Raw genomic sequence first — 27,712 nt, 5'->3', positions numbered from 1 at the left:
GCCACATACGCGGGGGAGCACAGGAGGAGGACACCTCTGCATCTGGCCCCAAGGAGTGGGGAGCAGAGCAACTCCTGCCTGAACGGGACTGAGGGCAGGAGGGCCACGAGGCCGCCGAGCAGCAAAGAAGGGTGCCACTGCAGATGCACTCCAGGTATCGTCCGCATTCGAGGTGCAGCCACTGCAGTCCTACCCAATTGCACCAGCAATGGGGGTGGCCACTACGGCTTGAGATGATCCAGTCAGTGTAATAGCACTTGACAGGGTCCTGCCACCATTAGCCAACATCATTCTAGTGGGTCCAATGGACTCGTGATCGCTCACAGCTGCTGGGCATGGCTTATTAGATGTATTTACTTTTCAGGGGTGCAAGCTTTCAAGTGTTTGCAAGTGTTAATTGCTGCCGGTACAGCACCTTGGGACAGTGGGGTGAAGGGCTAGGTTGAGCAAGTACTGTCTGTCGGGCTTTCCATGGGGAGCAGGTTTATTGGTTGGGAAGACCAGAGTTACTGGCTCTTTTTGCTTCTTGGGCAGGAATTTAATGCATTTCAAGATTAGATGACTGTCTTGTCACTTTTGGGCGCTGCAGTGTTAAGAAGGAAAAGTGTGCCGGTAAGTGTAAATCAGCTCTGCGCAGGGAGAGCTGCCTGTTTACACCAGGGGATTTAGCCTTCCAGATATTTAATTTCTGGTAACTGTACTTCAGCTTGTTGAAACATTTCAGCCTTGAAAAGCCTTTTGTGAATAATGAGACTATGGGGAGGTGCCACTACCAGAGAGCCTCAGACTGGGGAGCAGGGGTGGACGGGGGGGCTTGCTTTGGCAGTGCAATTAATGAACAGGCAGGTCACCAGCATTTGCAATAAAATGCTGGGAGAGAGAGGAATAAAACAAAATGAGAAAGAGGTTTCGTCGCCTCCCTTGAAACGAAGAACAAGCAAAACTCACCTAAGTTTACAATGTCCCACCTGATACGTCATGGGATGAGGGACCATGGATGGTGGAGGGTGGGGGAGGCAGGAGATGGTTCTTCTTTGAGGACCAGAGGACTGCCTGGAGAAGGCTTGTGTCCCACAGCCAGGTCTGTAATGGCTCTGCAAACCCAGTAGGAGCCTTGGGTGACCCTCCCAAAGCTGTCCCAACAAAGGAGCAGAGAGGTAGTGTGACCCACACCCAGTGCCTTGATCAGGAGGCTGTTGGTGTCAAGGAGAGCTGGGCTGCTGTTGGAGGGTCCCCACCTTGTCTCCAGACCAGGCTGGTGCCCTTAGATGACATGTCCTGTGCCCCATTAGCAGGTATGAGATAGCTGCAGGCAGAGGTAACGGAGCCTTTGCAGCCATGTTGGAACTTGTCTTGGGGGCTGGTACAACAGTCAGGACCACCCTATGTATGTCCCAAGTGTTCTCCTGTTTCTTTTAGCATCCAGCTAGAGTCCTTCATGATTTCTTTTCTGACAGGCACCAGGGTAAGCCCTGCTGAGCCTGCCAGGGTCACAGCCCCAAACCAAACCTCTCCCAAGGACATCAGTCATAGCCTCTGCCTTTGCCTGCTAGCCCAGCCCACTGCCCTGTCTTCTCCTACAGCAGCATTCCCTCCATAGGAACACTCAGGAAACATCTCCAGCATGCTTGTGATTTCCCTGGTGCCACTGTGCATGGGGAAAGTGAGGCAGGGAACTGACACTGTCTTGGAGGGACATTCACAGCACTGTGGGTACTCAGCAGAAAGGAGAAAAGTAGCTCTTCCACAGCCAGTGGGGAGAAAGGAGAGACCTCCAGAAGGTGACCTGGGCCAGCCATGGTCTGGAGATGCTTGTGTTTATAAACTAAGGAGGAAATGGATGCCACAAGCCCCCTTGGCTTTGAGAGTGGTGCCAGGAGCCAAAATCTGTGGGAGGCAACTGTCTTTTAGTATCATTGGGAACTACACTGAGAAGCCAGGTCTGTGCCCATCTGCCTGTCTCAGGCTCTTGGGTTATGACCATCACCACAGCACTCGCAGGGACCATCCTGGACTCCTCCTGGTGCCTCTGAGCAGGGCCCTGGTGCAGAGGGAGGTGTAGGCACAGGTCCTGCCTGTCCCCAGCATTAAGAGGTGGGGAAGGGCGAAACATCCCACGCAGCTGAGGAATGACTCTGCTGCACCAGGCAGCTGGTGGGATAGGGGGGAGGACTTCTGGTTAGCAATTTGCTGCTGTGGTAGGGGAGAGCCCACTCCTACCTGCCCATGCCCCAAGACAGCTGCTACCCCTGCTGGCACTGCTGCTTTCCCACTCACATAGATGACGTGGCATTGGCTCTACTTGTCACGCAAGCAGCTTAACTCCTTCACTGCTGGCCACGTGCATGCTGGAGAGGCTGCCAAGAAAACTCAGCTGGCTCCTTCCTGCACTTCCCCTTGTTGCTATCTGCAAAGTGCGTGTACAGCATAACACATCCTCCCTGTCTGCTGACCATCACCGGGGCTGTGGGTCTCTCTGCAGCGTGGAGTATCCCTGAGCTGCAGCACAGGGTGGGGAAAGAGGCAGCTGGACCTGAGTGAGGAAAGGGGCATGGGTGCCCTTGCCTGCAGCTGGTCCTGCCCCTGGGCTGGTGGGTGACGGTGCTGTGCCCATCCTGCACATATAGGTATCCTTCCCACCAGCACTAGAAAGAAAGACCAACTCCCCGCCATGGCAGCTCCTCTTAGGAGGAGTTTTCCTCTCTAGGATGCTGCAGAGGAGGTGATGTGAAAGAAGGGTGGGGGGCAAGACAATGTGATACTTACCCATTTGCCATCCTAGTGGCTGTCATCAGTGGGTAAATGGGCAGGAGAGGGGACTGCTAGTAAAAGGATGCAGGAGCATCTGAGAGGAATGCTAACACCACAGAGCTATGGGGAGGTCCTCACTGATGAACCATGGAGCCAGAGGTCCTGCTGGGACCTGCTGGGAAACGTTAGCCACAGTCCTGCCTGGATCCTGCTCCCCACTGACACCTTCTCCACCCTGTTAATTATTACAAGGGAAGTAATGAAGGCCAACGTGCACCAAAGTCCAGTGTGAGAGAGAAAATCATCAGTTCACTCACAGCCATGAGCCAGCCGACCCTTGCCGCCACAGAGCTGCCTGCACTGCCAGGGGACACGACGGTGGCCTTTGGGGTGGCAGACATCATTGTTGTGGTTTTTTACTTCGCCTTTGTCCTCGTCGTCGGGATATGGGTGAGTCCTGAGAGTGACTTGGTTTAGGTCTGCCTGAGATGGAAAGCCTTTGATCCTCCCTTGACCCCTCCTGGGTACAAAGATGTTTGCCTGCAAAGGACAGCCTCTGCACACACCATTATCCCATGGCCTGTTGAGCAGGTTTGTGGGGCGATGGTCATCTTCCTGTGAGCCCTTACCCCTACCCCCACATGGGAACAACCAAGGAGTCATTGCCTGGAGGTTGTTCTGGGATGATGTCTACCTCCCATGTTACAAAATAGTCTCACACTGGGGTATGGGCAGGCAGGGGCAAGAGAAAAGTTGGGGTTGAGGGGGTGAAGACTGAAATGGGACTTTAAAAAGCTTTGGAAAGATTTTTACTAATTATTTGTTCACATTGCTTTGCAAAAGTATCTTTCATAGACTCTGACAATCTTCTGTTCGGCTGAAGTGTTTTTTTTTTCTCATTCCCTATGGGTGCATTCAAGGACAAGTCATTAAGTAGGCATAAGCAGGTCCTTTCCAAAGCTGGACTACCAGAAACCTGCAAAAAGAGAGGCAGAAGCAATGGGTGAAGATGGGCATACTTAACAAATATGCAAAACAGTTTTTGGAGCAGATGCTTAGACCAGGCATTCAGGCTTCCCCTGGCTTGGTGGCAGTGCTGCTCACCAGTCTGGCTGCTGCTGTGTGCACAGGCATTTTGCAGCAAACCATTTTATTATGGTGCCTGAGTGCAAATTCCTGGTTGCTGCAAACAGCAAGAACAATCAGCCTCAGTCACATCTGAGGGGCTTGCTGGCCCATGGACGTCCTATTGCTCTTGAAATCCCCGCAGTTCTCATGCAGTTCCTAGATGGGCCTGCATCATGTGGCCATACAAGCGTTGGCTGCTGGAAACCCTGCATCCACAGCAGCGGGAAGAAGCAAGGCAGCAGGAGCTGCAGTAGGGCATTGCCAGCCATCCTGGAATGACCCTGCATGTCATGCCCAAATGCAGTCCTTGATGGCATCCCATGGGATACAAGGTTGTCCTCTGATTCTCACCCCAGTGCCATGTTCTCCCTTATTTAGCTCTGAAGGCATTTGCTACGGGTGCTGGACAGTGAGGAGGGAAATGCGTCCTCTTAATGCATGCCATTGTCAGAACGTGGGCAATCCTTCTTGAAGCTGCAAACACGCATCTTCACATGTCTGAGAACAACCAAACCCTTAGATTTCTTACAATTAGATGCCGTTCACCAGGGACCTCCTTCAGCCTGCATCACAGCTGTGCGGTACCTGTCTGTGCTGCTCTGAGTAGGGTGAGCCAGTTGACTGCAGTGACACCCAAGGGAGTAGGGCTGGGGTGGTGTAAAAGGTTGCTGACAGGTTGTTTCAAGGTTACTGGGGTGGGCATTGAACTGATCTGAGGATGCGTGTATCAAGGAAACCACTTTTTTTTCCCTGTGCTTCCAGTCATCGATACGAGCAAGCCGCGGGACAATTGGAGGCTATTTCCTAGCTGGTCGATCCATGACTTGGTGGCCTGTGAGTGAAATGCATCCTTCTGTTTCTCGTGGTTCAAAAGCAATTCCAGATGTAAGGAGGGCAGGTCTAGTGAGGGGACCCAGTCCATATATGTTTTGTCTGTAGCCTTGAGATGAAGAGGATCCACCAGGAATCTTCCCATGCAGCTTTGCTAATAGGCTAGAGCGTGGAGCTGCTGGGCCAGAAGGTGTCTTCTGGTTTTGTTCAACTCTCAATTTATCTGCTAAAGTCAGCAATAAAAATGTTCATATTGATGGAAGTGAAGCAGTTCTGACTGCTTAGCTGAGTTTGACACTCTTTGGCCCCAACTCATCTTTGGTGAGAGAGAGCTTTAGGTAATCTAGGAATGTTCTATCCAGTAAAAAAGCATTTAGAGACTGAATAAAAAATAATCCCAAAGCCCAGCACTTGCTGAGCTCTTGCTATTTAAAGTTGAGATTATTGACTAATGGTGTAAAGGATATAAACTTGAAACCACTGAAGTATAAATATTAACTACAAAGAAAAAAATTCTACTGAAAGCACTGTTTCTTGGGAGTGAAAGGTACATATAATTTAAATTTTGAAAAGAACAAAAATACCGCAGGAATAAAGATCATTCTCAGCCAATGCCAGACTATCACCATATATCACTCCAGTGAGTCATGAGTAACGGAATGCACTTTTCAACCAAAACACTGTATTTTTTTCTTTTTTTTCCTTTGGATGTACATCGCCCATAGATTCACTAGGCTAGATGTTCAGCCTCTTCCATCAGAGACACATACAACTTTCTAAAATCTGTTATTTCTTAAATGTTCTTTATACTTCTGTTTTGGCCACGTGACATATAATGGAAGAGCTTAGCTTGATGGTTTTCTCTAATTAGGAGGGAAAAAATTAAAAGACACTAAATTGGAATATTTTTTTCTGAACAAAAACAGCTGAAAAAAACCCCATTCTTATTGCTTTCGGCTCCAGCCACAGGTGGCCACAGAGTCTGTTGGGCACAGGTCAGCTCTCGGTTCTCCTGACTTACCATGCTAGGTTCAGAGCAACCTCTAATGCTGTTCACTTTTCAGTTTTGTTTGTCAGAGAGCTGGTTCCACCTCTGCCGCAATCCTGCAGGCTCAGCTCCTCATGGCCTTCACCCTGAGCACACGACTGGCTCACCTGTATTTTACTTTTTTTTTTAAATTTTACAGGGGTGACAGATTTCTGCTGTGTGTTAGGCAGCCTCAACTAGACCATTATATTACATTGCTGCTCCTGTGCAATACATCTTCTCTGTTTCTGTGTCTGATACAGATAGCAGGAAAACTGTTTACCTCTTTTGAGAGCACCGGTCCCCCTCTCAGTTGCAAATTCATGTTGCAGCAGCCAGCTCTCTAATCAAGATTTTTCATAGACAAGAAGGCAGAGCTGTTGGCAGGAATCAGTGTGGGTGTTGATGCCATATTAATGTTTTACCTTGCTCAAAGGTGAGAAGCAGATCAAATTCCATCATTCGTTATTTCACATTCATCAGTACTAAGGAGAGAAAAGCTCCTTGTATGCGATGTTGCTAAAAGCAAACTTTCTCTGGAGACAAAAGGTTATCCTGTGGATAACTTCTCATTTGACCCTGACAGATTTGGCATCGGCATACAGAAAGGAGGTGAGGCTCTATGCCAAATAAAAGTAGTAATGAAGTGAGATAGTCTTTGCCCTGTTTAAAGTGCCTTGGAGCTTACATTCTTCCAATTAGGGTGTCAATGAGCCATGTTAGGGACAGCCTACCATGCCTACAGCCTACAGTTAAAGTTAACCTGAGGCATTATCATTTTTCAGCCTCCTGCAGAGCTGAATATCTTTGAACCTATGTGTAGACATTAAACACAAAGGGCTGGCATGTTTCTAACGTAGTCCCTGCCATGGTTCAGGAATCTCCCCCCTTAGGAGGAGCTCCAAGAGACCACTCCTGTCTCCATGGCTGTGTAAACCACCACATACATATTCAGTGCAAGACTTAAAAGACGCTGGGCTGTCTGCAAGACATGGAAAGGTAGAATAAGGGTCAGCAAGGTTGGAAAAGTCACGTGGCTGGCTCGGTAACAAGGGAATGGAGAAATCCATTATGCTTAATGGACGCTGAGGTATCTGTGGCTGTCACCAGACTTCCCTCACCCCACTGTAGTCCCCATAACAGGGGTGTATCTCAGGAGAACCACTGACAAAGTGAACCCTGATTCTGAGAATAAGCTTTGTGTTGGAGTGGGGGTGGTGGAAGGGAGCAGGCACAGCTGCCTGGAGATATAAAACCTTCTTTTTCTTTAGAAGGAAGACCCAACTCTCCATTAGCACCCAGGTACATACCTATAAGGAGACGAGGGCCTGGGGAAAGAGAGTGCTGGGCAGAACTGCTTGGGCTGATACAGAAGTTCCTCAAGGTGACTTTCTGGTGTTTGTGTTTCAGATTGGAGCATCTCTGATGTCAAGCAACGTGGGCAGTGGTTTATTCATCGGCCTGGCAGGCACTGGAGCAGCTGGGGGCCTTGCTGTTGGGGGCTTTGAGTGGAATGTAAGAGTCAGTTATGTTGTCAACTAAAATGTCATTGTTTACAAAGGGACTGGGGGTTTGTCTCCAAAATCAGATGCTAACAGTATCAGCAACTACAAGTTCTCAAGCCTCAGGAAAGAAGCATTTAGACATTCAGCCTTAAAAACATGAGATCTTTATTTTAGTTTGAGTGGAATCCACTAAAATTGTTAGCTCTTTGACCTTCCCAGAAGCACATGGCCATATTTTTAAACCTTAGTTTGCACTCGTCAAGATTGAAATAAAAGATAATGATTGCTGAAAAGGTACTTGGATAATCACAGGACTCTGGGTACGGGGAGTTTGAAAAAAAGCTGCACATGCTCTTAAATTCAGTGTAAAGCCATGAGAATTGGCAACATTGCATTCACCTGTCAGCTGCCAAAATATGACGTCTCTGGGATGAACATCTGGGTGTGAAGGCAGGTCTCATTCTGCCCTATTGAAGTGGCCTGGAAAATTGCCACTGACACCACACAGAGCATGAAAACCGAGCCCTCTGTGTGTGATGCTAATGAAATTTCTCAGCTGCACTGATGAGGAGTGAGATTAGTGCCAGGCTCACAATAAACATCACTCACCTAACTCTAAATCTCTTGTCTATAATAGTGCCAGATACTTGCCAAGCACAGGTAGGGCCCACCAAAAGCTCTTTCCTGTGATATCTATTCACTACACTGTTTTTTTGCTAAACTATTAAGATCACCTTTAAGTCTTTTGTGAAGAAAGCAGAGCCTGTGTTCAGCCTGGTGCATGCAGGACATACCAATATTTCTGCACTTTAAGTAGATCTATTCAAGTCATTTTAGAAGCCCATGAAGACAAGATTGTATGTCAGGGCAAATCTAACTTCATGAGTTTAGATTAATTTCTTTCAGATTGGAAAAGGACCTTAGGTATGCCATTATTCTCTCCCTTTGTCATGGGACATCACTCAGCTGCAGGGATCATATAAACATCTTTTACCTAAGCCGGTCTCTGCCACTGCAGGAGCCATGGCTGTTCTCCTCAATCACTCACAAACTCTGCTCACAGGCATCAGTTTCATTTCTGATAACTTAAATAACTGATCAAAGTAAAATCTGGACTAATGTAAGGTACTTGGATGAAAGATAATGGCCTGAGACAGCCAGGAGGTGAGGTTTGATAATCTAATAGCTTTTATTTATGTTCAAGATCTCCTGTTTGGGCTTTTGCTATGTTTCAGAGAAGAAATACATAATGGGAGATGCCTTTGCACCTTACAAAAGACCCTTCACCTGTGGCAGAGCAACTGAACTGTCCCTTTATCTACCAGTGACAGAAGCACATCTGCTTCAGCCTGCAAGGAGAACATCCCGGCAGAGTCTCGCTGTTGCTTATTTTTATGCTCTGCAGGGACAGTGTGCTGCCTTAGCCTCATCACTTGCTAATCAAGCAACAAACAGATGCTCCCATCCTTCTCTGAATCACTTAACTCTTCACTGCCACAGCATCAATGGTTTCAAAGGCCACGAAATACAACGCTGTCTTTCAGAGATCCAGAGCAACAGAATACACCATCTTGCCCAAAAGACCAGGAGTTGGAACAGGATGTGCCACCCGTGACAGAGACACACAGGGCTTAGGAGGAAAACTTTGAAAGCTTTTAATGATATTGTAATAATTCCTCAATTTGTCATCTCACCTTTTGAGCAGGAAGAAAAATTCAGACTGTTTCCCAAACATACTGCTTGGCACTGTACCCTTCTGCTTTCTTAGGATGTCCACTGGAAGAGCCGGGGAGAAGGATGTTCCCATGTGTTGAATCATGTGCCTTTATTTTCTGTCTCCTTAACAGGCTACATGGGCACTTCTGGCTCTCGGATGGATATTTGTGCCTGTTTACATCGCAGCAGGAGTGGTCACTATGCCTGAATACCTGCAGAAGAGATTTGGAGGGCAGAGGATACAAATCTACATGTCCGTACTGTCCCTCATTCTCTATATATTCACCAAGATATCCGTATGTATCCAATTGATCACAACCCTTGTGTCTAGGGCAGGGGTAGGTCATCCTGCTATAATGCAGGGCTGTTCAGAGAGAATGCAGATGTCTTTGAAAGGACCAGCTCAGCTACCAGAAACAGTAGCAGTGTTAGTGTGCTGCTTTGCTCAGGTAAATACCTGCCTCTGTATCGATCATGGAGACCTATCCTAAGAGAGGGAGCCCTCATTAAACAGCAATGCACAGTGAGAACTTTACAGGGATATGGCAGCTAATTACTAAACAGTATAAGTACCATAAGCTGCCTGTCTGCTTTTCCTCTCCTATCCGAAGGGAAACGGCAGCATTACCCCATCTGAGGATCTGTCTGGCTGTATCTTCTAGATATGAAATTCTCTTAAATTATCATAAATCTGCTATTGTTCTTGTAGCTGAGTTTTCAGCATTAAGTATGTTATGGTTATTCCTGTCCCTTTCTGACACTTGTGTTGTATAAAAAGGATATGGTGGAAGGGAGGTAGGTTCTGAGGTTCTGGCTTAAGGGAAAATTCAGCATCTTTCCTGGATTGCTTGTAACATTGTACCCTGCTGGTAGCCAAAAAGCAAGGTAAACTACTGGGTACTTCCCTTCACTTAAATGCCATTAATAGAACTTATGCTCAGAGATTTGCTAAGAACTACTTGTGCCCTTGGAGGAGAGGTCTGTATTTCAGAGTCCATTACAGGGACTGAAAATGTCAGTCCTTTGTCTCCAGCTGATTGTCCCATGGCCACTACAAGTCAGTTTTCACTAGACTCTACCAAAGTATTTAGATGTCAAATTGCCTTGGAAGACATTGCCTGGAGATAAGGTACTCATGTGCCTTTTGCATCTGGCTCCAGGCATCTTCTCCCAGGCTTATTATGCCTCAGGTCCTGGGAGGTACATTGAAAGGAGTTCCACACTGGTAGTATGGGATAGATTTCCTTCTCTAGTGGCCAGCTTTTTCTTGGTCACGTCAACTATTGTCACCACTGCCTCCAGGAGATTTGCTCTGTGAAAATGAAGCATTGGCCATGATGAGGTCTTGCAAAGAGGCTTCGAAAGCCTTTGTACCCATGAGAGGTAAATGGAAAATTTCCCCTGCAACAGCACCACAATGTGCACAGCTACACAGTCAATGGATGTAGCGAAAACAGACTAGTCTTTCAAAATGACCTTCAGCACAGCAGTATTTGCCAATGCCTTTCAGAGCAAGACCCTGGCCTCAGTCATTGCTGTTTCATCTCAGTGGTTTCTCCTCTGTGCAGCTAATTCACGCGTGGCTGATGGATGTGGCTGGTGGAGTTTATGGTCATGACAGGTGCTTTCTATTATGTGGTGCTATTGTTTGTAGAGAGCAAATTTAGCGGCTGGCTGGACAGCAGGCAGTTGGTTACAAGGAGGATTTTTCTCCCTGTGCTTTTTGCCCAAACATAGGTTAGCAACTAGGGCATTGCAGAGTCTTCCCTGCTCACAAAGAAAAAGAGAGATCTCAATAAACAGTGTTGTCAAAGAACTGATCCTGCATGGCTACAGGGGTGTTTGGATTTCCTGCTGGGAAGTCAAAAACCAGAAGACACAGTGGTTTCTGTGGTGTACTGACAGTGATTGTCCCGTGTGAGGGTTGCAGAGGTCAGAGTGGCATTGAGTGCTTGCTTTTAAGGTGTTTATTTCAGGCGCAGTAAATAGAAATCTTGCCCCATTCCTTCTGTCTCCCTTGGCAAATGTCTTTACCTGTATCTCACCCCATACCAGATTTGCAAGTGTCCTTCAAATTGATTTCCCAACATACCCATCTCCCTTATCACCTTCTGCATTTGAATGATGTTATCTGCATAATTCCAGGTTTCACCTAGTTTCTGGTTTCGCTCTCTCTGCCAGTAGATCCAAACAAAACAAAGCTTATGGGGGTTTCTGTATTTCTAGTGATGTCCTCAGCAGGTATAACCTGTTTTTCTGGAGTCATTCTAGTGTGCTGAACTGCCTGAATAGAAAAGCAAGCTGTTGACCTTTTCAGCTAAATAAATCATGGTGGAAGACATCAGTGACTCCTTAGGGGTCTTTTAAGCAGGAGTGTCTCCTGGCCATTAGGCCACCAAGATGTAGTCTTGGGAAGAACCTGATCTCTGCTGTTTGGCCCCCTTTCCCTTCCTTGTCTGCCCGTGGGTACATTGGCCCCTGCTCCCCATGGATGTCGTCACAGTCAGCAAAAGGAGTGGCAGTTTCCACCAATACCTGTCTTTGCCAGTGAGGACTAACTACATGCCATGAAGGCTGCCTGTAACACAGCCTTGTGGTTGCTTTGTTGTCCCCTGGTGCGGGACCTTGATTCATCCTCCTGCTGCCCCACCTTCCAGATGCCGAGGGCTCTGACCTGGAGCGAAGATTTTCTTTACACCGAAAGAAAGGATGTTCACAGCCAACAGCCCCATGCTGTCTCTTCCTCTTCCACTTCACCTTTGTGGTGTCCTCCCTTGTCAATGCTTTCAGCTGCAGAGGGCTGCAGGCTGCTTTATTAGATTTCACTTGCATGAAGCACTACTAATGCCAGACTGCCCTTGGTTTTTTTATTCCAGACAGACATTTTTTCCGGAGCATTGTTCATCCAAATCTCGCTGGGCTGGAACCTCTACTTGTCTACTGTGGTCTTACTAGCAGTGACTGCTGTCTACACCATAGCTGGTAAATAGCTGAATTAAAAAAACCAAACCACTGTAAACTGGAGCCTGGGATATATGTTTCCCCTTTCCTGCATAGGGGAAAGTATTCAGGTCCTGGTCTGAGGGAAGGATTCCCCCCAGTTGCTGGTAGTATCTGCCCTGCCACTCCCAGCTGTTGGAGATCTCTGGCTATTCCCCTCTCCGCTCCTGGGCCAAGGGAAACTGGTGTGGGGGGAACATCACTGTTTTCTAGGAGGTTTTCTAACAGTACACAAGTCTCCCAGCTCCCTGTGTGCAGCTAGTTACTGCTGCCCATATTTGCTCTTTTGTCCTCTTCATGCAACATTAGCATCTGTAGGTATTAAGATACTGAACTGCCTCCAAGTCCTCTCATGAACATGGACCAGCCCTTCAGGCCATTCCTCACAGAAGGGCTCGTGACAGCTATAGGCTCCTGGGGACCAGCTCAGTGCCAGCTTCTCCCAGTGTGTCTGTACTGAAATCACAGTCCTGGGGCCAAGTAAAACCTTTCTGCAGGTGAGGTTCCTGTTTCATTGTACATGGTGAAGCACTCTGCCTGTTGTCTCTGGTTCTCCTGATAGGTGGTTTAACGGCTGTGATCTACACAGATGCACTGCAGACCCTGATCATGGTGCTGGGCGCTTTGGTCCTCATGTTCATAGGTAAGGGGAACCTGAAGTGGCATCATACACTGGTTTAATGGTCCCAAGGTCATTAGACCTTAGCAGGGTACCCTACCCTTTCATGTATGGTGTAGAAATGAGCTTTAACCACTCACAGAAGTGGTGCCAGCTCAATTCTCATTCACCAGATTGTCAGACTTACTTCATCCTTTGCACAAACTGTATGGAAGCGAGGTTCTGCATAACCACCTTGCTGGTTTGGGTTTACCTGGAGTTGCCAAAGAGCTTGAAACACAGCATTCCCAGAGCCAAATTCAGCTCTCACTATGCTCATGTAAATTCAGAGTAATTCTGCCAACTTTCCTTGTTGACTTTGGGAGTTACTGTGCATTCATCTGGTGTAACTGGGTGTTATAAAAAAATAAAAAAGCAGGAAGGAACTGACCATCATTTGGCTTTACTTTAAGCCTTCTTGGCAAACAGAAGTATAGATATATCTTGTTTTATGTCATACCTTCCTGCTTCAGCTCTTGGAGGGTGTCTTCACAACGACTACATGCTGAGGACATTGTGGGGATTAGGATCACTGAGGTTTTCCTGCACTGATCCTCTTCCAGGATGCACGGTTAAAACCACAAAGACTCTGGGCAAAATCTAACTGACTCCTGTAGAAACCTTGACTGCCAAAAGCAAGGGTGGCATGAAAAGAAAGGAGATGAGAGTACGATAGGAGAAAAGAAAAGTAATGATGAGACTCAGATAAGGAAATAACTTTGCAGGGGGCACCAGACCTTGAACGACTGGCATTTTCTTTTCAGGATTTGAAAAAGTTGGCTGGTATGAAGGACTTCAGGAGAAGTACAGCACAGCAATACCGAAGGTCATAGTCCCAAACACGACCTGTCACCTCCCACGTGTGGATGCCTTTCATTTGTTCAGGGATCCAGTCACAGGAGACATTCCTTGGCCTGGCCTTATATTTGGCCTCTCTGTGCTGGCTCTTTGGTGCTGGTGCACTGACCAGGTAAAGAAAGTCTTTCCCTCTCCAGGCAAGCCACCACACTGTTATTTCTAGCTCACTCCTCAGTTTGCGGATCTGTGAGCTGAAACATGACTGTGCCTCATTGTGCAGGAGTTACTACCTTTTTACCGATCTAGACCAGAGTATCTCACCCCTTTCACCTTCCTAGCCAGCTTCTAATTTTGTGCACTTCTTCATGCAGAGAAAGCATGTTATTTTCCTCCGTCTTTGTCCCACTGTGGGCTGGTGAGTACTGGGGGTCTTCATGCAGTTAGTGTGACGTGGCTCTGCAGTGACCTTGTGTAGACCTCCAGACAAGCCATTCATATTCCCAGAGGTCTCACTTTTCTTATTCCTTTCCAAGGTACGAACAAGGAAAACTCTATTTGTTTCTCAAGACACGGTGCCTTTGTAATTTAAGATGGGATAATTATGAAAACCCACCACTGAACTTTTACCAAAACACCCACAGTCTGCTTCATTCCTTGTTTTTTGCTGCCGTACAGCTGCTGTCTCCAGTTCTCAAGGTGGCTTCATTTCAGTCAAGGGCGAAATGATTCCTGTAAAGGAAATTTCCACACTGCCCTCTCCTATAGCCTGTGGGCTGAGCTCTGAGCAGTGGCAGCAGGCTGCAGTCAACCGAGATGGGAAAGTTGCCATTGGCATGCAAAACACCCTGGGATCCTGCCGGATGAAAGTCATCCATGAGAAAGAGAGACAGAGACAAGATAGATCCTGCTCTCTCTGTAGTGCTTCTGTTTTACTTTCCGTTGCCTTTCTGCACTGACTGCAGGTGATAGTCCAGAGGTCTCTCTCTGCCAAGAACCTCTCCCATGCCAAAGGTGGATCTGTGCTGGGAGGATATCTGAAAATCTTCCCTATGTTTTTCATTGTCATGCCAGGAATGATCAGCAGAGCTCTTTACCCAGGTAAGCCTTTCCATGTTCCTTGCCACTGGGCCTTATACCTGCCATGACCACTAATCCCACACAAAGCGTCCAGCACTTTGACACCTCAGAAACTCTGCTGTCCTGCAGGCACACTTGAATATACTCCTATCGTACACTGATGTTCACACGCCCTTCCTCCACTTCCAGTGCTCCCACAGTGGCAGAAGTAACTGGGACTATCCGTACGGGACCTATTTTGCCATTGGGGGCATATAGCTCCATGGTGTGGGCCATGCATCTGTCTGTCTGGAGGAAATCAGTGAGATGAAATACACAGAGGAGTGAGGTTGTCCTTCAGGTCTTAGGGATTACTTTCATTAGGTATTTGGTGACAGTTTTTAGCAATCATCTGCCACATCGATTCATGCAATTCCTGGTGGATTATGCAGAGCAGCCCTCCTTTGTGAAAAAGCAAGAGTTCCCCTCACTTTGTCTCCCAGATAGCTTGCATTTCTGGCTTCTCCAGATTATCCCACTTCCTAGGAAGAATACACTGGTTAGGAGGACCACTTCTAGAGGAAAGTGTGTCTCAAGTACCTCTCTCCCAGATTTCCTCAAATAGGAGTAAGTCATCCTGCAACACCCTTGGTAACCCAGCTGAGAGGTTCATGGAAACAGTCCAGTTCCCACAAATGACAAATCATCAGGGATTACAATTATGCAACTTCCAGAAGGGAATTTGCATGCTCTCTACACTGAACAGAATTGCAAAATGTCATCTCAGAGTTTCACCTTTATTTTACCATGTAAAATGTTCTTCCGTTCCACTCATTCTATCTGTATTCCAGCTGCACCTCTGAATTTATATGGAACCATACAAAAAGTCAAGATTTGTTCCCTTGAATTAAGCAACCTATGGCTCAACGGGGTTTACACTGACTTCTTGTTATTTTCCTGTCTCCTACAGATGAAGTGGGCTGCGTGGACCCGGACATCTGTAAAAGGGTCTGTGGGGCTGCGGTGGGTTGTTCCAACATTGCCTACCCCAAACTCGTGATAGAACTCATGCCTGATGGTGAGAAACCTTTATACTTGTGGAGGTGGGCTTGAGCCATGCTCTGCACGGGGGGGATCAGACTGCCTTTATCCATCGTAAGGATGAGGAAATCTTTGTGCAGTTACCAGACATCGGGATGAAAAAACAGTGCTGAGAGACCAGAGGTCTAGTCCTGATTTTCCTTCCCTTTTTTGTTGCCCCAGGGCTCCGGGGTTTGATGATTGCCGTGATGATGGCAGCCTTGATGAGTTCCCTCACCTCCATTTTCAACAGCAGCAGCACTCTCTTCGTTATAGATATCTGGCAGCGGATACGTAGAAAGGCTTCAGAGCAGGAGCTGATGATTGTGGGCAGGTTCTTACATTTCTTTATGACTCGTTGCTCTCATCATCTATTTTGAGTGCCGCATTTACATTCTTCAGTCTGGACAGACTGGGAAAAATCTGATGCCTAAAACATAGAACAGGAATGCAGCCTGGGAAAGAGCATTACGTTTTCCAGCTTCATCTCAGATAGACATGGTCAAAGAGAAACACTGAGTATACCACTGAGCTAGGTAGATCATCGCCTCTCTCTTCTCTAAACTTAACATAAATACTGCCTTAAATGTAACTTTTAGAAAAGCTGAAGGTGCTCTGGCATCACTGTCACCAGAGTTCTTTAAGAATATGTTATTTTTTGCATCAGACGGGAGTGATATATTGCAATTACTCCATTTTTTTCAGGGAAAAGTACAGAGAGCTGGGCCTCCCAGCCCTATCCGATAAGTTATAGTGCCCTTTGCGAGCAAGCTTTGGTATTGCATTATATCAGGGGCATATAAAGTTCTTCTCCTGACAGCAGAATTTAAGCTGCATTCTGATTGTTTTTGGTGCTTTTCCTCCCCTGTCATGAGCATTAAGTTTCTAAATTTTGTTGTGGGGTGAGTGAAGGCTGCAGGCAATCTCATGCTCTACCACTGTAAAGTAGTGAGAAGGAAAGTACCTCTTGTTCATGGAGAAATCTCTATAACATACAGTGCAAAGATGAAAGGGGGTTGTGGAATGCAGCTGAGACTGCAGAAGTAGTTTTAATAAGCAGCAAATTAAATGGAATTTGGCAAAGGCACAAGGCTGAGCATGTTATTTGCTTGGAAAGGTGGCAGAAAGATTGCTTCCACAAGCTTTCAGCTCCCTCTCCCTGTCGCATCCAAGAGCTAGTCCTCTGAAGAGTGTATCACTCTCTAGAACACACCAGGTTGAAGGGCTTGCACTGATCCAGCTCACAGTGGGAGCCACCGTGCCCTTGTGGATCTCTCGTGCATGTTGACTGGCAAGTCCCAGCTCAGCTCACCCTGAAATCTGTGAAATTAGCTCTGGGGATTGACTGAATTGACTTTCTAGAAGTGAAAAAAATTTCCTTTTTCCTGTGTACACAGGGAAAGGTATTCCTTGAGAGTGACCTGTGGATTTTTTTCTTAGGAAATTCTGAGAGCAATTGGAAGTGTGTTTTGCTGCAAAACTTCGTTTTCAGGTAGACTCCACCACCTGCACAGCTAATATAGTTTTGTCCTCATCTTCAGAGTTTTTATCCTCATCCTTGTAGTCATCAGTATTCTCTGGATCCCGATCATTCAATCAGCCAACAGCGGCAAGCTCTTTGACTACATTCAGTCCATAACCAGCTATCTAGCCCCACCGATCACAGCTCTCTTCATCTTGGCAATCTTCTGCAAGAGGATTAATGAGCCTGTAAGTGGAGTATCAACAACCAACTGATACACGTATTTGATTTGATAAAATAAATAAATAACTCTCCCCTCACTACCAAGCCTTTGAGACCCTTTAAACTTAAATCCAGTCCATCTAAAGTGTGACAATTAGACAGCCTTTTCCTGGCATGCACTAGTGGATCTTAGCCCAGTCTCTAGTGTACGTGTGTTTGCTTCCAAGAAGCCACTGCAGGTGGTACTTGGCAGTCTCATTTGAAAGCACGAAAGGCAAAGTTGTTCCACACTTCAGGGATGATGCATCAAAGTCTAGTTGGAGGCATGTTGCATTGTCTGTGCAACGGACAAGAGAAAAATTAGGATTTTTAACTGAAAATATCCTCCTTTGGTGTCGGTGTGGGTTACCATCAGACATAAAAGGTCTTGGTCTAAGAAAAAGGGGAGGAGAGGAGAGGAGAGGAGAGGAGAGGGAAGACTTTAATCAAAGGTAGCATGCAGTGACCTTTTCTTTATGCTTGCCTTTTCTCAGGGTGCTTTCTGGGGCCTCATGGTTGGTCTAGCTGTTGGTCTCATTCGGATGATCATGGAGTTTATTTATAGCACACCGTCTTGTGGTGAGGAGGACAGAAGACCAGCTGTGCTAAAGGACTTGCACTACCTCTACTTTGCCCTCATCCTCTGTGTCCTCACTGCGATTGTGGTTGTCCTCATTAGTCTCTGCACCCCACCGATCCCTGAAGAAAAGGTAAGTGACTTGCAGTGGCACCCTTTTCTCAGAGGCCCCATTTGGTTTCCAAAAATCTCTGAAATCTGTCCTTTTCCTTTCCTCCCATGTTAAGAAATGGCATGTAATGCATATGCTGCAAAGAAGTCCTTGCTCCTCAGCTTTCTATTCCCCAGGTCGCATGGTGTTAATGCTTCCTGAGGCACTGAGTGCTTCAAATTGAGTGTGAGTTGCCATGCTGTGTCTAGAGTTGGGCAGACACCACAGCCCACCATAACTGCAATAGAAAGAAAAGAAGAAGGGGAAGGAGGTGAAATCATATTACAGAGCACTGCTGAGGAGGAATTAAATATATCTAATTGTAGCATCTACCCTGTTTCAGCAGAGCCAGCATCAATCTTGCAGGCAAACAAGATTAATATCTTTTGCAACATGGGCATTTAGGAAAATAACATTTTGTCCCAATGTGATCTCAATTACATTTAATAACTTTGAGTCAGGCACAACTTTCTTTTACTTAACACATTAAAATGGTGCAGAGTTGGGAGGCATTATATAATAAAACCTTAAAGAAACTCTTCCTAGTCCCAGGTTTTAAAGTAGCTGTCAATATAAAACACCTGCCATCTAATTCCAAACAAAGGTTACTGGATAGATTAAAAGACCTATTTTTTTCCTGTCTAACTGCATGAGGAAATGAGGGTGATGCCATCGTAGCATTTTCGATCTGTTTCTTCCTCATAACTTGTAAAGCATTAACCAGTTCCATAAATGTTTGATTTAATGTTAGCGGTGTCAAAGATACCCAGCTCCTAAAGATTACATGAAAGCAGGTGCTTGGACAGAGGAGAGGCGGGGGGAGGGAGAGGCTGTCTTTGTGTCTGCTTTAGATAAAGTCTCAGCTTTTATTAGCTATCAGAGGATCTACATGGGAGAGAGAAGTACTGGCAAGGAGGCACCATTGGTTCTGCTGCATGCGTTGTTCACTACTGCTCAGGGGTGGCCAGATGGTTGCCAGCAATTAATTACCGTGGTTTAATGAGTTCCCACTTGTCATCTGACCTGTGATAACTAAACACGTGCAGTGCTTCCTGCCCACAGCAATAGCAAGATAAGATGCATTAACACAGCACGTGCAAATAGTGAACATCATACCCATGGTTCAGGAAATGAAGAAACTGGCCACAGCACCTATAGGCTCTTTAACCTGACCTTGGAGGTATAAAAACATTTAAAGCATATTTTAAGCGGGGGAAGTTCAGGATGAAGACCTACTGTAATAGCATCAGGAAAAGAGATGTTATGATCATAAGAGGCTCCCTAGAGGAGATTTTCAGTAGAAATATGTGAGTTTATGGGTGCTGGACTTAAGGGACCTTATTTGACATATTCTTCAAAGAGCCAATGCACAGAAAAGGTGAATTCAGACTGGAAGTGGTCCAGGGAGTAAAGCCAATAGGATCATCAGGGAGGACAGGATTTTGTCTGAAACAGCTGTGTGCAGCTATCCCAGAGGAACAAAGGACTAGGGGTGGTGGCTGCCCCCCCCAGGTACAGCTGGAGAGCCAGGCAGGGAGGAGAGCTTGCGAAAAGGCGGTGCTGGCCAAGAACAAACATAGGCTGGGATTTTTGGGGGAAGTTTCTGAAAGAGGAATGTTCAGGATAACATTTTGGTAGGCTATGGACCCCACATAGTGCTGAGTTCAGTGCTTGACCTCTGTATGAGAGCTTCTGTTGAAGAAAATTAATAAAAATTAATGATATTGCCTGTGGCAGTGAGAGGCTGGACACAGAGACCTAGATCAATCATCTGATGACAATGATGACCATCCATGTCCCATGATGTGCCCCCCCCCCCCCCCATAAAAATTGCATGGGGCTAGCTCTGCTAGCCCATATCTCTGCAGCACTTTGAGATGTAATGGTGAAAGACACCATATAAGAGCTAGGAACTGCACCATTTATTTTGTCAAGCAAAAGGAAAAGAAAATCAAGCCACCAGAGTAAAATCTAAGGAAATACAATGTTAGCTCATACTTCAGCAGATGTAAATCAGCATAGCTCCATTGCCTTCAAAGACCAGGAGCAGCTGTTGAGCACAGTTATGCCACTTTACACCAGCTGAGGATCTACACTGGACAACTTTAAATATTGAATCTCATTGCTTTTCAGATAGTAAATGGGAAAAAGGAGAAAAGAGATTTGTATCTGATGTTACAGCGGTACCGCTAATGTGCCTGGCTTTAAATGAATTACAATCCAAGAACTGCAAGCTGTAGCATTTTCTCCTGCTGTTTTGGACACTCTCCCATCCCTGTGGTGATTGATGCTGTGCTGGAAAACAAGTATGCAAGGAATTTGTTTGGTATGCTCCAGAGTTCATATGTCTTCATTGTAGGTAGTCCATATTGTGTCATGCCGTCCTTGAAAACCCTGCAAAAGAGCTTACAATTAAATTTGAGACTGTGAAGCTGAAACACAACTGTCAGGTGCCAGATGGCATTTTGGAACAGAAGGATTTATTCTAGTTTACAAACAACAAAAGAAAAACTTTGCTGAGTTCTTGCAAACTCCCTTGTCCAAGGAGAATGTGAGGGTGGAAAGGGAGAGGAACAGCCCACTAAGCATGAGTGCTACACAGGCAGGTGACCTACGCAGGGGTCAGGACTTACCCAGACAGGCTGATGGACTGGCAATTCTCCTTGATGTGCTCTGGAGTCGGGGATGTTTTCCCTGTGTCCTGAGGTCTGTCTTCAGTGGCTCTTTTAGGTGCATGGCCCAGGAAGGCCCACTTTGGCTGGCCTGAACCCACACTATACACTCCTGAGGTGCTGCAACTGAAGCTCCCACAGCATCATTTAGTGCCACTGACAGCAGTGTGCTCAGCTCTTGTGGGAACCAGGCACTTGCAGAGGAGCAAACTAAGGGGGGACACAGGGGTTCCTGAGCAGTGCCCATGCATGGGTCTGCAGTGGGGAGCAGAGCCACAGGGCTCCCTGGGACTCGCCAAGCAGAGACCCTTCATTCCCCTGCCCTTGGGCATGGCGGCATTTCAAAGGCCCAAGTCAAGTCTGCTAACACAGCTCCTCCATCAGCAGTTGTCTTTATTTATGTATTTGCTTGCTTTCTCCAGGCATGCAAAACAAGTGCCACCATCTGCCTCCCCCATCCCTATCCCTTCCTGAATCGGTGCCAGGGAAGCATAGCTAGCCCCACGGTGGCCACCATGGCCACACAGTGCTGCCAGTCTGCCTCAGCACATATCCTACTGGCAATGGCAAAGAGGAGAAAGGGGGACCTCAAGGAATTCAGCGAGCCAAAACCCACCATGGGGAACCTGGAGCATGGGTGTGATGCTTCACCCTAGACGAGCCCTCTAGGGTGGTGGTTTGCTTTATTTGGCCTTGGTCAAAGCACCAGCTGCTGGGTGTGTCAGTGGGGTGATACACAATGAGGTTACCTGTGTGTCTATGCTGCTTTCAGTTGGGAATCGCTCCCATCTGGCAGAGTCTGAGCCTCAGATAAACTCTAGCCCTTGCAGATTTTGCCACAATGTGAAGAGGCAGTCATTCAGTGACACATGGGACGAGGAGGGAAAAGAAAAAAGTTTTGGAAATCCTTTAGTACCCTGAAACTTTGCTATGTTCCAGTGACATTTCCTAAGTGATTAAAAAAAAAAAAATAGAATCCTTGAGAAAGATGAGGATCATCAAATCAAAGCAATTTAGCACATCGTGACAAGAAAGATTAGCCCTGCCCAATGCTCATCTTCGTTGAAAATGATTTAAATAAAGCTATAAATCTTCTGGAAATTATGCAACATTTTGTGTCAGCTGGAAACTCCTGCCTAGATTTGTGTGTGTAAAATTCAAAAATTAAACTCACGATACTTTGTAAGTGACCAATTTGACACGTTCATTTCCATACAGGCAGGGCAGGGAGGCAGCCGCTCCTCGGGCAAATATGTGACTTTTCCTGGCCTGTTGTCACCGCTGCAGCTTCACTTCCCCAGTCCCATCCTGCAGCTCTTCTGCAGGGCAGCCGAGGGGCTGGAGCGGGAAGGTTGCCCATGGACCTGGGCAGCTGCATTTGAGTGGGATTGATGAGCATGGTCCTTGCTGCCAGAGCATGCAGAGGTTAGGAAGAGCCTTTGCCATCAAGCTGTTTGGTGTACCATGGCCAGCCAAAGAAGCAGCAGGCCTGGCTTAAATTCAAAGACCTGAGCTCCTGGGATGCTTGACCTCACTCCACATCTGCAAAAGGACCAACATGAGATTTGCAAGAGTAATGCCTCCTGTGACCTCCTTGTGTCCCAGGGAGGAGACCTTCAGCCTTGCCCTAGGATAAGAGTTTTCAGACCTTCTGCTTTTGTAAAGCAGAGCAAATTGCAGCCACAGCAGCCTGTCCAGGAATGATTGTCTTTCATGGCTTTCGATTGCTCTTTCACTGAAAGACTGCAGAGAGAGGTAACGTCTTTTACTGGCCCAATAGAGAAAACTGGAATTAAAAAACAAAGAGAAAAAAGCCAAACCAACAAACAAACAAAAAAAAGAAAGGGCATTTGGTTGGGCAAGTCTTGCAGTGTGTGCCCAGAGCTCATTTTTTTTTTCTACTTGTAACTACACCTGTTGGTCTAATGCATGTTGGTCTAATCCTCCCTGTGAACTGTGACTTGCATTCGCCGCCACGGCTCTGTCTGCCCACATGGTTGCACTTCCTGAACACATACTTGCAGTCGCAAGCAGAGACACACTACTGCTATTTTTCCCACTAAGAGCCCTGAAATAAGCTCATTTGGAAGTGCAGGTTGCCACTTTGATGTGAGCTTGTCCCAGCTGTAGGGTTTAATGTTCCCACTGGATTTTCTTTTCCTATAAATCGACAGCTGAGATGAGACAGAAGATCCTCCAGTCCCTCCCCATGTCCCAGAGAAGGAGCTGCTCAAATACCAGTGTTCCCATGGCCATACATCTGTGTCATGCCCTTATGGCCCTATCTGCATACCAGCACCCAAATGATCTTCCTCCGCTGAGTGTACAATTGCTCTCTGTGATTGACTGTATCCAGAGGGGGATATCTCGGCTTCTGGGTTTTTTTGGTTTGCTTGGGTTTTTTTGTGTGTTTTTTTTTTTTTTTAATTGACTTTCTTTATGTTTCCCTGTTGGAGGTCTGCCATTCTGGACACAGTTCATCATTACTTAATGTCAATCAAGTAAGCCTAGCAAAATGGAAGCTACTTCTTTGATGTCTACTGAAAGGTTACGCCTGGTAGAAACAGGGATGGAACAGGTTAATTAAAAACATAGAAGGAAAGAAACTAGATTAATTCACACTTTTTCTCAGCTTTTCAGCTTCATCCGGGTGGTACCAGAATTCTTTTCCAGGGTGTGGGCACCTGTGCAGAAGGGAGGTGAGAGAAAGTGGGGGAACAACCATCACCCCAGAAGAGGTGTCTCAGCACTGTCTTGGATCTGTCTGCCTCAAAGAGGGGGAGACTGGCATGCCAGTTTGGGACAGGCAATAACCCGTTTGTTCTCTGTCCCACTTTGCAGCTTGCTTGCCTGACGTGGTGGACAAGACACAGAAAAGCACCTGCCATTGAACTGTCAAGTAACAAGAGTGAAGCAACACAGATCAATCCAGCCAACGGAGCGAGTGCCTTGGTTGAAAGTGCAGATTCGGGTGATAAGGAGGAGGCAGGTAGGGTGGCTGGCTGTGAACAAGCACGCTCATGTGGTGAATGCACAGTCAAGCTCTCATGCAAGTCCCTCTAAAGCTCATGAGAGGCCATCTGTTGCATTCACTGGAGACAGGGCTTGTATTTACGGGTGTACCAGTTCTGAGGATGTGACAAATGAAAGTGTTGCAGTTCTTGGTCCTCCCAAGATATCTTTTGTTACCTTTGTGTCTCAATCCTCTGAATGCCTCAGAAGAGCTGCCTTTCCTGAAAAACAAAGAAAACTCATCGTTCAGTAAAATTTTTTCCCTCCTTCTCCCTAGAACAAATTGTTTACCCAGGGAAACTACCCCAGTCCAGCCCTGCCCAAGTCACAGTGCTATTTCAGCACTTCAGGCCTGGACACACAATGGTGTGCTGGACTCCTGAGATGTGAGTCAATGGCCATTTACAAACATCCCTTGGGAGGGTGGCGGTCTGTGCTGCTGGGACACTGCTCCTCACCCCATTGACAGTGGGGCCTTGTGCCACGACACTGCATTTATTTGTCTCTCTCACCAAGATGCTCTTGAGGCACTCCATAGCACTACTGCAGGCATGAGCAAAGCAGCAGCTACTGCTGGTGTTATGAAAGTCACAGCAGGCTTTGTAATTTCAACTTTCAGCACTTAAAAGTGGCACCCCCTCCTGTCCTCATCATTGCTAGGAGAGAAAACCATGTGTATGTGCTAGAGATGTCTCCTCCTTACTCCTGTGGGAGCTCTGCTGGCCAAACTGACTCAGTGATCCTGTAACATACTGTATTAAAATAGTATCATGGTCTGAAGGGACCATGAGACACTGGGACCAGATGTGTGCACTTTGTGGATGTCCTAGGATAAATCTACAAGCCTCATTTTTTTCATTTACATTATGCCAATAGTATCTTTCATCTTCCCTTAAGATATAAGACATCATTAAAACTCAGACCCAAACTGCTTAAATAGCTGTATGTCCTACCAAGGGTATTTAATAGGAAGGAAGGCAAAGAGTCAAATGAACTTAAAAGAGTTGTCAGGAGGCAGAACAGTAGCAGGAGATGCTACACAAGCAAGTTTTTATCAGAGTGGACAGAGGTTTATTCTGCAAATCCATTAAAAAAAAAAGCAGCTTTCTGGTTTTGAGCTTAACCTTCCAAAGTTATAGAGCAGAAAAACTCAGAATAAGGGCACATACACAAGATTTCTTCACTCCTTCCTTTTGCTGGTCAGTCCAAAGGACACTGGTACTAATTACAGCCAAGCTAAACAGAAGTGAACAACTAAAGAAATATCTTAAAGTTTTTTTTCCCAATAGAGTAAGTGTGGGTTTAAGTTGAATGCAGCCATTCAGCATTATTTATTGTTTCTTATCAACTCCTAGTTCACTTAACTAGCTCATATTTTTATAAACAAATGTCCTGATATTTTAGTAATTAGTAATGATGGGCAAGGAAATGCGAACAGAGCAGTTGACAGTTTAATGAGGGTTTTTTTCCAGGTAACACCTTTTTCAAGGTCTTATGACATTCCGCATTTCAAAAAAAAGAGGTTATATTTGGAAAGAGCAGCCAGTGAAATGCATGGAGCACAGGGCTGACAATTAAAACACATACTTCACTCGGCATGTCAAGTGTAATATATAAGCCAGGCAATCTCTAAATGGACCATCATGCTGTCAAGAATTTGTGAAAGTGGATGGAAATGGGCTCGGGGAGGAGGGGGAAGAGGTCTGTTAATTAACTAATGAACAATTGGTGTTGCAATCAACCAACTGTAATCAGGCTCTGTGGTACGTGGTCAAAGCAAAGCTTTCCTCTTCCCCTTCCCCTTCCCCTTTCCCCCTCGCAACTCCCATCTTCATCTTGCATCTCCCAGCCAAGGTCCATTGCAAGCCCCACTCCAGATTGGCCAATGCACCTCCAGACTGGTGGAAGGAGCAGGGGTAAAGTCCCAGCTAGATGGTAACACCCGTTGTTTGGTCTGTCTCTTGCAGCAGCCAAGCCTCCCTGCTGGAAAATGCTGTACTTGTGGTTCTGCGGCCTGTCCACTGGCCCCACACCCACCCTGTCCCAGGAGGAGAGAGCTGCCCTGGAGCAGAGGCTCACCAGCATTGAGGAAAAGCCCCTGTGGAAGACTGTTTGTAATGTTAATGCTGTTCTCCTGCTGACCATTAATGTCTTTCTGTGGGCATATTTCGGCTGAGGTGGGGTCAGGCAGCACGTGGCTTTGGTTTCTCGAGGGGGTCCTCATCTTCATGTCTAAGCCAGAGGAGTTGGGTGACAGAGGCTGTGGTGATGGTCCCCCCAGGGGACCACAGGCACTGGCACACCTTGCCACAGCCCTTCCCTCGGCGGCCCTGCTTGCTGGAAATGACTGTGGGGCTCGGTTTCTCCATAAGATAAGGTGTGACCAAGACTCAAAACTGGTCACATCCAGGATGCAGGGATTGTATGGGACAGCATGTGGGTGAAATCAGGAGAGCTGGGGTCTATTTTAAGGGTGCAGAGCCAAGCCCAGCACAGAGCAAAGGCTTTGGAAAATCTGTTTGTGGCATGGCTGAGGCCTCGCTCCCCCCACGCACCAGCTCAGTGCTAACTTTGTACCACTGCTCTTAGTGGAAGGACTTCTGGGTTTCACTCATGTGGGAAAGGAGACTTAAGCACTAACTGCAGTTTTTTCCAATTTTTCTATATGGCCAAAATTCAGATGGGTTTAGTGTGGGACCACTGGATTTGCTCAGCAGCAACAACCTTTTTGGCTCCCACAGCCACCCCAGACCTGTGCTGGACCACCCCCAGTTGGCATGGGCGGTGGGGACAGGGCCTTCCCCACCCTGCCGTGTGACAGTGGGTCTTACAACAGCCTGACCTTGTTTACTCATCGGGCCAATCCTGCCCCTTAACAGCATTGCCAGCAATAAAGGTGCCTTAGTAACAAAGCCAATTTTTACTTTGGATTATTGTGGTTATATATCCTGCATTGATGCACAAAGGTCTCCCTGGGACCACAGTGACCTGGCTGCGGTAGGGAAAAGAAATAACCCTCCTTGGCCCAGGTCCGAGGCTGGACCGTGCCCTTTTTGGGCATGCTCAGGCCCCTGTGACACACCTTGGTGTCCTCATGAAATATGGCATGGATATAACCTTTTAAACCACCTCTGGAGGAAGAGGTGGCAGTACCCACTGGTGGTATCTTTGTCTGGTGGTTAGGATGCTCACCTGGAGAAGGCCAACAGAGATGTGACCCCTCCACTCCAGCATCCGAGGAGCATGTCCTGTGTGCAGAGGCAAGGGCATACGGTGAGGCACAATGCCAAAAAGATGAAGCAAATGAGGCATCATCCAGCAAGGAGAAGAGAAACATGCTCTGGGCCCTCCTGGCACAGGGAGCCCAGGTCACGATCCCCCCACTCAGCCTCAGTTTGGGGAAGAGGATGGAGGAGACTGACTCAGCCACGCAGGATGGGGGTCTGTGCTCATGCGGGTCAATACAAGCATTTGCTTTTTCTAAGAGGAAAAAGTGCATTTTCTTTGAATAAGGGAGATTTCAGCCCCGTCAGTCTCCCGTCCATCCCTGCGGGAGGAGGCATACAACACAGAGCTTGCCTTGCCTTTCCGCTATTCAATTTCGAGCAGGTGGTGCCCAGATCAGAGGGTGCCTCAAAACATTTAGAGGAAATCAAGTTACCAGCTGTGATTAATAGCTGGTAAATGTCTAATAATAATGGACGCATTTCTAATGCATTTAGAAATACCAGGGCTCTTGCCGAGAGCAGCGAGGTGCTGAGTGCTCCTGAGCCAGAGAGCCCCTCAGCAGCACTTAGCTCAATGGCTTTATTGGCTTTTTTGGACCACACATCCACAGTGTGGAGCAGGATGAGGAATACTGGGGCAGTTTTTTAAACATCTGAGATTATTCTTTTGCCCTAAGAAAATTTCAGTTTTGCAGAGAATAGAGGCGAAATTTACTAAGCCTTTTTTTTTTTTTAAATGACACAAATAGTTTTAATTTTTGGATATATGAGGCTGACCTCTTCCCCTCCCCATCTCACCC

At 46.8% G+C, this 27,712-nt stretch overlaps 1 protein-coding gene across 1 annotated transcript; it reads left to right on the top strand.

Annotated features, from left to right (window-relative positions):
- Positions 1-26: 26 nt before the first annotated feature.
- Positions 27-26,595, top strand: SLC5A9 (solute carrier family 5 member 9). The gene is made up of 15 exons (XM_009511354.2): positions 27-154; positions 3,004-3,201; positions 4,642-4,713; positions 7,148-7,252; positions 9,090-9,254; positions 11,835-11,940; positions 12,521-12,601; positions 13,381-13,586; positions 14,377-14,512; positions 15,441-15,548; positions 15,734-15,884; positions 17,092-17,260; positions 17,768-17,983; positions 23,515-23,662; positions 25,653-26,595. The coding sequence occupies exons 2-15, from the start codon at positions 3,073-3,075 to the stop codon at positions 25,859-25,861; spliced, it is 2,001 nt and encodes a 666-aa protein (XP_009509649.2). The 5' UTR covers positions 27-154; positions 3,004-3,072; the 3' UTR covers positions 25,862-26,595.
- Positions 26,596-27,712: the final 1,117 nt, after the last annotated feature.

The sequence above is a fragment of the Phalacrocorax carbo genome, chromosome 6 (genome assembly GCF_963921805.1).
Source record: "Phalacrocorax carbo chromosome 6, bPhaCar2.1, whole genome shotgun sequence".
Taxonomy (NCBI): domain Eukaryota; kingdom Metazoa; phylum Chordata; class Aves; order Suliformes; family Phalacrocoracidae; genus Phalacrocorax; species Phalacrocorax carbo.
The sequence above is the reverse complement of the archived record's forward strand: the minus strand, read 5'-3'. Positions and strand labels throughout refer to the sequence as shown.

Coding starts and splice junctions, on each gene's coding strand:
- SLC5A9 (XM_009511354.2), top strand. CDS start 3,073: ATGAGCCAGCCGACCCTTGCCGCCACAGAGCTGCCTGCACTGCCAGGG. Junction 14,513..15,440: donor CAGCAGAGCTCTTTACCCAG/GTAAGCCTTTCC, acceptor TGTCTCCTACAG/ATGAAGTGGGCTGCGTGGAC. Junction 23,663..25,652: donor GGGTGATAAGGAGGAGGCAG/GTAGGGTGGCTG, acceptor TGTCTCTTGCAG/CAGCCAAGCCTCCCTGCTGG.